General features: G+C 41.2%; 1 protein-coding gene across 4 annotated transcripts in view; it reads left to right on the top strand.

The window, feature by feature from the left end:
• The first annotated feature begins 1,661 nt into the window (after positions 1-1,661).
• The window catches only part of PHACTR1 (phosphatase and actin regulator 1), a 551,155-nt gene continuing 540,755 nt past the window's right edge, over positions 1,662-12,061 (top strand). For 3 of the 4 annotated variants that reach the window (XR_003521322.1, XM_027601439.2, XM_027601442.2), the window contains exons 1-2: positions 1,662-1,786; positions 3,648-3,800. Coding sequence is in view for 3 of the 4 variants with exons in the window: in XM_027601439.2 (XP_027457240.1) it covers positions 3,698-3,800 (103 nt within the window). In the remaining variant the exon portion in view is untranslated. Of the gene's footprint in view, positions 1,787-3,131; positions 3,277-3,647; positions 3,801-12,061 lie in introns of those variants that run through there. The other variant, XM_027601440.2, reaches the window with a different exon arrangement.

Genomic DNA, 12,061 nt, shown 5'->3' on the forward strand with positions numbered 1-12,061 from the left:
TGATCAGATCATGACATTGGCTTTTGAACATTACAATGCTTCCCACTTTTAAAAATAATTCCTCACCCAGATATTCCTATATGCAATCTATATCTATTCTCTCAGAGAATAAAAGCATTTTTTGAAAATCTATTTCAGAAGCTGGTCATATTATGTTTTAAAAAAAAAAAAACCCAGTTGCTAATTATTTATTAAAATGAAGTCCCCATTTTGCAAGTGAAGAATCATCTCCTTCTCAAATATATTTCTTTCTCTAAGTTGAAATTTTCCTCTCTGAGTTTTCTTAAATCATGGTCCTTTCATATTGCATGTACATTGTGTAAGACACTTCAAATTTACCTTTCTTGAGGGTCAAGTCTCCAGAAATGATTTACTTCCAAACCCATCCCCCAACCTCTGGAAATCAACTCTATTTTTCAAATTTCCAATTTAGCAACTCTGTCTTCAATCATTCATCTGCACTCACCTAAATGTTCGGTGTTTGTCAGCAGCAGTAGATTGCACATTCTCTCTCCCCATCTCTCTCTCTCTCACCTATGAGTCATTACAATTTCAGTGGATTCACAATAGAGAGTTCAGAATCTGTCGCCCACACCTCAATGTAAGCTAAAGAAACCAGAAGACAGCTTTCTCCTCTTGTAAATGTCAAGTGATCAGCATGTCTCCAATGGAGGCTGAATAGAAATGTAACCTTACAAAAAGTAAGTCCTTGGGTCTGGGCAAAGCATTGAGGATGCTGCTCCAAAGTGTACTTTCCCTACAAGAACCTGTGATTGGTAGTTTTAGCTTCCTCTTTCATCAGGCTTAATTCAGCAGCCCCAGCTTGGTATCTGATTTGTTCTGATTGGGTGGGAGAGCCCACAAGACAAACAGCAGATTTTCAGGTTTGTCTCAAAAGCAGCCGGAAGAACTGTGTCTGTGGGAGGGAGGAGTGTGGTGGCCTTCCATCCAAGACTTCTCAAATGTACCTTCTTTTTTCTTAACAATCCAACATACCGCACACCATGCCACACTTATTACTAATTCTTGGTCAACAAAGGGTCAAAAACCCACTATCAGGCTTGCATTTGGCTCTCATTATGCCTTTCATGAGCACATCTCCAAGTATTGTGTCTAAAAGTCCTTCCCTAGGTCTGGTAGGGAGGATATCCCACCAGAATAAGCTCAGGTATCTAACCAAAGTTTCCTTTTGCTGTTGGGTTTACTTTGTTACATTCAGACAGAAAAGAATGCTTTTAGACAGATTGGCATGATTTGGGCTGGAGCTTTGACCAAGCAGTCAGAGGCAGGAAGGGGAAGAAAGGCCAGGAAGAGGGAGGGGGTGAAATCAGATGTTCACTTTATATTTCACTCCAGAAAACAGCTCACAATTATAATTACCCACCTTGTTTTGCAGCTCAGAATAAAAGTGGCGTTGCACCAACCCCTACCCAAGCAGCCATCGTGATTAGAAAGTACTCCCCACCTTGGAGAACTGAGGAGACATGAGCATAATTTTAAATGCAAATTAAATTGAGGGGGTAGCAGAGAGAACACATAAAAGACAGTAAAACAAAACCTTTCAATTTTCTTAAATTAGCAGTCTAATGTGTTCTAAAGAGCAGCTCCACTCAGATCTCTTTTTAAGGGTTGCATTTCATCACAATATAAAATGGGCAAATCCATCACTTGCCTCTGCTCAGTGCTCTTGAATTGAGATTGAAGGGAAAATTAGAAGCTGTTCATTTGGGCTCGCGTGCTCAGCAGCATTGCACAGCTTCATTTGATGCTCTGCGGTGTCCTGCTGGTGAGTATCTGCTAACTTCAGGACTCTTCCTTTCCTGTCTCATTTTTGGCTACCTTTCTTTTCTGTGGGGTGGGGGGACAGCTCCCGAAAGAGCTATGTTATAATGCATTTTTTAAAAGCTGGGAAATTTCAGGCAGCTTTTTCAGCTTCTTCCAGTGACTGATTCGCAGAAGGAAAGAGAGTTATTTTCAGCCGCGATGCTGGTGACTGATCTATGTATTAATTATAACAGGGGAACATTTAACATATGCTAAGCTCAAACAGCCTTTCCCTACAACGAAGAGCCAGTGTCAGGGTAAGAACTTGGTGCCCCCCCAACAATTGCTAGACAACTTTTCTATCCTACTCATTGTTTAATCATGTAATTCTGTTGCAACTGCAAATCAAACTGTGACTTGGGGTTATAAACATAAATTATTAAAGCCAAAACCCATTTTTCAAAGACGATGACACTTCTCTGTGTAAGAGATGGACGGGGTGATAGGGACCAGACCACATGATGGTTACATGTAGATTTTGGTGGTGATGATTTTGTGCCCAAGTTTTATACGGGAAACTGGTCATTTTCTTCCTTCAGAGTGGAGGATACAAAGAGGCTGAGGCTGGCGTCACCTTCTGTTGCTAAGGTAACATGCTCTGGCCATTTTATGTGATAAAGGAGGTCCAGTGGACTGTATATATTATTCATCACTGTTCCAATCAAACAATCAAAATTGTTTACTTTCATTGGGAATTTAGTGAGATCAAAGACACTCCAGCTGAAATTTTTCTTGCTTTTACTGCCAGCAGTTAGTCCTTGATTTTTTTTTTTCCTCTTGCAGTAAGTATGATTTGCTGTTCGGGTACCTTTGGGTATTTTTTAAAGTCTCCTCTTACCAAATTTGGGTTCTTATATTAAAATATGCACTGTTAGAAAGAGGAACAAATTGGATTAGCCATCTGAGCTTGATTTTTAATGACTTGATCTTATAAATTCTTTCCAAAAACATCCTGCAGAAATAGAGACACTTCATGTGTGCAAGTATCAGGGAAAGGCTACATATGCTAAAAAGAACCCAACAGGCTGAATGCTTTTTAATGAAGTGCATCAGCTTCCTGACAGGCTAGTGCATGATAATATTATGGAGATCGTTGCCTACAAACCAGGATTCTTTCTCAAAAGCAGCCTGGGTCAAGGGCAAGCAGGTGATGATACTGTAGCACTTTATAAAATGTGCTGAAGGGAATCACCAAAAAGGAAGGAATCCAACGCATTTTTTACAGCAAACATGTCAGCATGTGTCATAAACGCAAGGCACCTATAAGTGGAGGCTCGGATTCCCAGACGATTCTCGCTGTTCTAGGGGAGTCGGAACTCCCTGGACCAACTGAGGATTAGTTCAGAACGGCTGACACTTAACGGTGCCATTCATCAGACAGACCTTTTGAAAACGGATAGCATATGAATTTAACAGCCTATTTTCCAGTTAATTTACAACAAAGAAAGACTGGTATGTTATTTCTCTTTAGCTTGAATCATCTGGTTTGTTTGTTTTTTTTTTTCTGAGTAGAATATATTTCTTTTAATGAATGCTCATTAAATGTTGCATTTTCTCATACAGTAGGAAAGCTATGTTGAGGGTGGCTTTGGAATTGGAAATATCAAATGAGGGAGTATTATAATGGGATAGTTCTTATTCCAAAATTGTTAATATATCTATACATATATATATATAAATATATATCCTTATAATATATAACAAATATAATACATTGTATACACATATATGTTTATATATATATGTATGTGTGTATACATATAGGGTTTTAAACATCTATTTGACAGTCTAAAATATTGTGGATTTTTTTTCCTTTTTCATAGGCATACAAGTGACTATTTTGTCTTGAAACTCTGCTTTGGGAACATCAAGGATGGATTATCCCAAAATGGATTATTTTCTGGATGTGGAGTCCGCTCATAGACTCTTGGATGTTGAGTCAGCTCAGAGATTCTTCTATAGTCAAGGAGCTCAAGGTAATACAATGGGAGCAAGAGAGTAAACTCCTCTCTTTTGCACGTTGGGTTTATACTGACAGTTCGGTATCTACTGCAGCAGCTTCAGCTGTAGGGCAGAGGGTCAGTAACTGGGATTACTAAATCGAAAACTCATCTCTACCAAACTCTTGCTGAAACTGAGGCAGGCATGTAATAGAATGGATAAACACCAACTTCTGGGATGTCGTTTAAAAAAAAAAAAAGCGTCCTACCTAACTTTTGACACAAATGCCCCTTGGACAGCTAGGTTAGAAAATGATTTCCCACCTACTTGCACCCAAGGCATAGGTATCCAGAAAGGTATCCGATGCTCCCCGCCTCCCTGCTCCCGGAAAAGGTTAAATTTGCAGCCACTACACTTGAGGAGATCTAGGGCACCCTGATCTATCTGATGGAAATCCAGCTGGATTAGGGGTTCCTGAGATAAGCTTTGCACTTCTAGAGCTGCCTTATCTATTTTAGATGAATTCTGTTACTGCTCGAGGAATTAACAGTGCACTCGGGGAGCAGCGAGGAGCATGCCTATGGTGAAGTGTGGCTGATATGTGCACTTTTATTACATAGTTCAAGATGGTCTGTTAGGCTCCGGTTGGCTTGCTCTTCCTGTTCCACGGTGCATCGAGGATGTTTTGCCAGGGCATTGGAACGAAGCTGCAGTGTCTTATGGGATCTCCTGACAGGCAGGAGATTTTTTAAAAGTGTATTGTCTCTATTCTATGGAATATTTAGGGTATTCAGTCAAATCAATCTGATGATGGGCATCTCCTGTACGGTACAAGGGATGCACTGAGGAGAAAGGCCATGACCGTATTCTTAAAGAGAAAAGTAGTCAAGTTCTTGGAAGTCATAAGGGAGAACTGAGAAGGAATGCTGTTCGGGGACTTCTGGCATCGCGCACTGTTAGGTGGTGACAGGTATTTCACATGGGGCACTGATGAAATCTGCCTTGGGTTTCCCAGAGGTCTCCTCTGCACTGGTTTTACCTTCCTGGCAAGCCAATCTCCCATGGCAGCCTCGAGTGTTTGCAAGCCTCCTTCTCTGCTTCCATTTTCCTGGGTATGATCCAGGCTTCTTAAAGTCAGGAGGGGCTGGGAAATGATCTGGTTGATTTGCTTGGGTCAGTGCGTTCATCAGCAGAACTTAAATTAGCCAAAGTGATACAACAGCTAATTCTCCTCATGCCTCTGGTTGTATGTAGTCAGCAAATGCTCCTCTCAGGCCCCTAAAGAGACACGAATATGTTGCTGAAGTAGGAGAAAAGGGAGACTCTGGCGAGAACCTCCAGCATCCCCTGGGTCGGCAAGTAAGAAGACGCTAGAAGTAGATGGAGGAAAGGGGCTGAGGCTCAGTCCCCATGGACGGTCCCGTGTTTAAACATTACCGCGTCTCATCCATTCAGTCTGAGTGGGACAATAATGTTCAGTGGTGGGGTTGTCTACCTGAGCTGTGCAATCATCAGCAGAGGAGGGGAGTCAAGTTTATTAACAATGTTAAAGATGTCCACTTTGCATGGCAGCAGAGACAGTTGAAGCTTTTCAGAAGTCTGTGGGCTCCAGGCTTCCACGAAAGGAAAGCAGGCAGGGTGTGGGAGGCTCGGAGGACTCAAATCAGCCTGGTGGTTGTCAGCAGATGGAGTTTGGGGGTGGAGTGGTCAGAATTGTCGCCATCCGTGACTGTGGTTTAGACAGCAGAGCTGGAATGACTAGAAAATGCAGGGGAGGTGGTAGCATAAGCCACTGGTGCTCCTGACAGCACGTTCATTTTAAGGTAAAATCGGAACGATGTTCCAATCAAAGGATTTTGAATTCGTAGTAAGGTGGAGGGGTCCTGAAACATGATCTATTTCGATTTTTTTAAAACCCCAGCCTTCCTAAATCAGATATCCAGGTGTACAGCCTAGGAGTTTGCATTTTAAGCAAGAGCTCCAGTGATGATTACCTAGCAGCACATAAGTCTAGGGGCCCACATTTAAGGACCAGTCCACCCAGTCCAATTTCTCTCCTGCCTTCCCGGGACAGGAACACTTTCCTCCGCATTAGAGGCAGGATGACACAGTGGTTGCAGACCCGGGACCCTGACCGCGGGGGTTCAAATCATGGGTCTGCTACAGTGAACCTGGACAAGCTTACCTCTTTGATCTGAATTTCCCTCCCCTGAAAAAGACAGAAACCATAATAGTGCCCAGTTCCTCAGTTGACTAGAGCCTTAATGAAGTAAGATTTTAAAGTACCAAAACTGTCTGCCACATAAGAAATGCTACACATCAGCAAATCAGTAAAATAAACATCCCTGGCAAAACACTATCCCCTCCTCTGCTTGAAATTTCATAAGGAAGCCACTGCCAAATAAGAATGTAGCTTGATAGGTGTTTAATCTCCTGTTTTTAGCAAAAAAATAGAAAAAGAAAGAAAGAAAGAGAGAAAGAAAGAAAGAAAGAAAGAAAGAAAGAAAGAAAGAAAGAGAAAGAAAGAAGGAAAGAAAGAAAGAAAGAAAGAAAGAAAGAAAGAAAGAAAGAAAGAAAGAAAGAAAGAAAGAAGGAAAGAAAGAAAGAGAGGGAAGGAAGGAAAGAAAGAAAGAAAGAAAGAAAGAAAGAAAGAAAGAAAGAAAGAAAGAAAGAAAGAAAGAAAGAAAGAAAGAAAGAAGAAAGAAAGAAAGAAAGAAAGAAAGAAAGAAAGAAAGAAAGAAAGAAAGAAAGAAAGAAAGAAAGAAAGAAAGAAAGAAAAAATTAAATTTTACATGAATTATAAAACATAATAATTATTTTCTTGTCACATCAAAACCCAACTCAGGGCAAAATTGAAAAACAGTGAGTTTGTCTTGGTACTTCCTATCCAGCTAGTCCTCCTTTTCACATGAAAAGTGAGACCCCTCTTTCTCCTCCCCATGCCTTCCCCAGAGCTGGACCAAGTAGGGCTGGTGAACCCCAGTATCCTCTCTGGAGCTCTGCTGTCACTATGATGTGGGACTTTCACTACACTGCCCCAGGTCCTCCGTGGCAGCCTCCTTCCACTTGGTGTAGACTCCCCAGACTTTCCTAGACAACCTAGACAAGCAGCCCCTGGGCCTGATAAAGGGCTTGGGTGAGTGGGGAGAGGCCTGGGGACCACAGCCTGTACCCCTCCCTTTCAGAACCAGATGTATGTGTTTGAGGGGAGATTCTGAGCACAAGTGGAAAGGGGGCAGCATGGGAGCCAGCTCTTGGGAAAGGCATTTGAGGCAATTAGGGTTTTGTGTTGCTGCTGAATCACAGCACACAACAGCTCTCTTCCTGGCCAGCCCATCCTGGGGACAGGGGCACAGGAGATCAAGTAACCCTGATCCGACACTCTCTTCTAAAAGAAGGTCTAAATGGGAGCACAGTATGGAGCTGAGCACCCAGTGACCCGGGATCTGATCCACTCAACTGGTGGGTGATTATTGCCTTTTTGAGTTGTCCATTCTCAAAGTCATGTTGATACTTCTGTAGACTGATCAAGTGTTCTTGAAAGTGTAAATATTTTTAAAGGGGGAAGCAAGAAAATCTGTTTTATTTTCCACATTGCCATCCTTATATCAGTTTTATTTACAAATTCATAAACTTCTTTGAAACCAACCCCTTCTCTATTTATGACTTGCAAAAATGGTTATCTAAGACCGTGATACTGGAATTATAATATTTTTGACCCCATCACAGTTATTTTTCAATTCTTTTTGGGAAGCAGCAAAAGGCCTGCCTCTAAGTAGAAGATGCTTTTAGCTAGTAAAAGCCAGAGAAATCCCAGAGGGTGAAAAAGAAAGACAAAAGCCATCCAATCTATCGTGGGACAAATTCTTCTGAAAGTCCCAGAGATTTTCAAAAGTCGGTTATTGGCTCTGTGGAATAAAGCAGGTTGCTCTGTGGACCTTCATATTCTTTGGTTTGGTCCTGAGGTAGAGAAGATGAGCCCACTCCTCTGGGGACTCTGCTTTGGAAAGCATGATGTGTTGCAGAGAGCAGAAAAAAATCTAGGAGCATCCTGTTCATCATCCATCAGTGAAGGATGCTCTCCCAATTAATCTGTGAGTGCTTGGTCAACAGTAAAACCTGCTTACTGAGAGGGAATTCTGTGAAGGTCTCCATTAACTCAAAAGGAGAATTCTTGAAGTTGAAGATACACATGGCATAGAGATCAGCCATGTCCTGACATAATATAACTTGAGTTCACCCACCTTCCAGGTTTCTGACAGTGATGACTCACACACTCAGCTTCAGTCTGTGTAATTTTTTTACTGAACAATTGCATTGGGAGGGAAGTCATATTATAAGATCATAAAACTAACATCGTAAGATTTTCAGGTTGAAAGGGACATTATGGATAGGTGATTCTCTTGGCCCCTTCTGAAACCAAGTGAAACGGAATTTGTGAGGGATAAACCCAGGTCCGAGGGCTACATTTTCAAAGAGCCACTGGGCTATTCTGATGAACACTGAAGGTTGAGAACCACTGTTACTGATTATTAATCACGTGCTATTCAGAGGATGGTCCTGAACTAGCAGCACCGGCTTCATCTCAGAGCTGGTTAGAGATGCAAAATCTCAGGCACCCTAGACCTAGAGAAGCAGAACCTACATTTGAACAAGATTTCCAGGTAATTTATGTTAGTTCAAGAAGCAATGACTGAGTCCAATACATATTAGAAACACCTGGCAAGCTTTTATGAACTCAAGACTGGAGTCCCACAACAGATCAATTAAATCAGAATCTTTGGTCATGAGCCTTATACTTGGGAATCATTTTAATTGTCCCTAATGATTCAAATATGCAACCAGGACTCAGAACTACTGACCTCCTGTTTTATAGTAAAGGAGGTTTTAGCATATCATGCAGCTATTCTTGCCTGAGGATCTTTCTCCATCTAGGTCCTTCCCTTAAATAAATCTACAGCATTGGAAAGGTGCAAATGGACTTTTTTAAAAAAAGGACTGGGCTATGTATGGGTGCTACCCTTTGCATATTCATTGTATCCATTAATCCTCAAAGAAACTTTGGGAAAGAGGAATTGTGATGCTTATTTCATGGATTAGAAAAGACTACACATTTAGAAAGCAGCATGGTCAGGATTTGAATTCAAGTATTTCTGACTCCAACAACCCCACAGGTAGTAAAGGAAACATTCATAGTCAAATCACACTTCCGGATATGGTGAAGCTCAAGGTGGTTCCACCATGTGCCCAGATCACACAGCTTACAGCAAGAAGTGGAGATTCTTCTTACCACACACACCTACACCCTCTCTGCTGCACTAGGTTTCTTTTCTCCAAGACCATCAAAATCCTTGGACAATTAAATTTCCTTCCAAAGGGAAAATACATTAAAAGGCAGCCAATTGACTAAAGTCACTGGGCAATCAAATTTATGATTCCCGCTCACAATTTCCCCTCTTTTATCTTTTCAAATAACTCTTAGCATCGGAACCAGGTGCTATACTCATTTTGTCATAGAGCATCTTCTCTGTCTTGTCCGATGAAGGGAAATGCCGCTTTTGACAACTGATGAATGCCACAATTAGCAGCTAAGAGTCTCTTCAAGTTGCATTTGGAAATGGAGAGGAATTCATTTAAACCTTCTCTCCTCCACCTTTTGCCCATCCTGTGAAATCTGTCAGAATAACTGGCTCTTCAATCTTTAGCTTTGAGTTAAATTGGAGGGGGAGATGAACCATGAGAGACTATGGACTCTGAGAAACAAACTGAGGGTTTTAGAGGGGAGGGGGATGGAGGATGGGTTAGCCCAGTGATGGGTATTAAGGAGGGCACATATTGCATGGAGCACTGGGTGTTATACGCAAACAATGAATCACGGAACACTACATCAAAAACTAATGATGTACTGTATGGTGACATAACATAATAAAAAAAAAAAAAGAAAAATAAATGTACTCTAAACCTAAATTCTAAATTTCTGGGACTTCTTGACATGTCCTCTTGACAAGGACATTTGGTTATACCCAGCTAGTTGCAAATCATTGACAACAGTCATCAGCACAAAATGTGCTCATGCTATTTCCTTTCCTGAGCTTCATGCAAGACCCAGTGCAATGTCACCTCCTCTGTGAAGCCTTGCCTGACTTTTCCAGGCCTTTCTTCCAGAATGTTCTGTTCATGCCTACCTTATAGCCTTTGTCATATTGTATTATTCAACTTTCAACACCTACTAGCTGCGTGAGTTCACATGATTGGCTTCACATCTCTAAGCCTGCGTCCCCATCAAAATGGACATAACCCTAGCTTCAAATTCATAGAGATTTTTGAGAATTAATGGGGGTGTGCTTATAAAGTGTTCAGTACATTATTTATTATTATTGATTAATCATTGATGCTTTTGTTTTATTATTACTTAGATGTCTGTTACCTATCTAGAGAGTGGTGATCTCCCTAAATAGCATTTTCTGGGGGCCTAGTATCATCCTTGGTATAGAGCAAGAGAATTAAGATGTAGTAAATGTCTCTACTGAACTCAAGGAATGAAAATGCTTAAATCTCCATTACAAAGAGATCCTCAGGGTTCAGGGAAAGAACTTTTGACAACTGAAGATGTGGAAAAAAGAACTTTCTAGGACCTTTAAAGAATTCAAATCTTTAGTTGAAAATAAGAGGCTGCTGAAGGCCAAAGGGAGGGACAGGTAAAAACAATTTTCAGATACATACAGGTGCAGGAAATGGAGAACATTATCAACTTTGCTAATCTCCCATAAAACAGAAGAAATTAAAAAATCAAAAGCAAAAAAAATACAGTGGGAGAGATTCTGTATACTATTAAGGAGCATTAACCTTTTAAATAGATTCACAGGGCCCCTGAATAGTACTGTACTCAGGAGAGCTCTTTAATATATGAGTCTGTGATGATTGAGTTTTTATTCCACCTAAAAGTAGAATTATAGAATAGATGACCAGTCAACGCTTACTCTGCTGAACTTAATTGACATTAATTTAAAAGCTGTTCTGAACATGTTTAGGAAGCTAGCTCTGAGCTATATGTCAGTTGAGATATCTTTCCCCTTCCTTCTTTAGATCCTTACTGCCTAATCCAGTGCTTACATTCTGTGGTTGAGTAACCCTCAAACCAGCTTCTATTCACACTCCTGCTTCTGACCAGACTCAATGTAAGGTGGCTGTAGATACCCACCTAAACCCCATGCTGGAGACACCTACTTTGAGAACCACTCACTGGAAGCCTGACCATGGTGTTTCTAGAGTCTTGCTGAGTAGATGCCATGTTATCTTCCTTCTTCCAGTCTGTCCCCTGAGACCTTCATGTCATGGTTTTAGATGTGGCTTCTAATGGGACCTATAGGTCAAATTTGCTCCATAAGGACCGAGGTAGAAACAGTGATTGCAAAGCAACCTGATCCCCATGTGAGGCGTGACTGCCAACTGGATTATAACCATTTCCATTCACCAGTCTGATGTCTTCCTATTTGCCCCTCAGAGTCCTGCTAGGACCAACACAGCTAATCAGCCACATCCATCTGTGCCCTCATGGGTATGTCATAACCAAGTAGGACACATGTAATTTCCAGACCCTTGTCTCTGAGAAGTGCTTTAGAATCCACTTTTCACATATAGTTTCTAGCCTTACTTTCATGGCACTCAAGTACTCACCCTCAACAAATACTTGCTTTTCATCTTTTTTTTTCCTCTAAAATTCTACCCAGGAAACAGCATGCTGTGCTTCACTCATGGATGACAAGCTAACTACCAAGCCTTCCCTCCTAACCTCCCACACACTCCATTTTAGACCTCTAATTGCTCACACGCAGGCTCTCCAAACCTGTGTTTAATACAAGGAACATTCTGTGTGAAGGAGAGGGTGAAGGCAGATTAAGAGAAAAAATATTGTGGACATAGCCAGCCTGCCAATTTCATCCATAGGTAGATAACCATCCAATTTAACCTTCCATTTCTGGAGTACACATTGGAACAGGGCAATTCTCGGTATAGAAAGTAGCATCCTTGGTGCCAACAATTTACCTGCACTCAGTCTTCCAAAGCGCTTTGCGCCTTTGCTCTCAGCACACATCTGCTTTGCCATGTATTGTGATTCAGGGCTCATAAGTAAAGTAGGGTAAGAGGACAAGAAGAAGAGAGAGAAAAGACAAGAGGATGGGAAACAGAAAGGGGAAAAAATGATATGAAAATATAATGAGATAATTGCAATCAATTAATAACTCCTACTTTCACATAAGGCATATGAGAGAGTGGATTATAGATTCAGCTCACA

The sequence above is a fragment of the Zalophus californianus genome, chromosome 7 (genome assembly GCF_009762305.2).
Source record: "Zalophus californianus isolate mZalCal1 chromosome 7, mZalCal1.pri.v2, whole genome shotgun sequence".
Taxonomy (NCBI): domain Eukaryota; kingdom Metazoa; phylum Chordata; class Mammalia; order Carnivora; family Otariidae; genus Zalophus; species Zalophus californianus.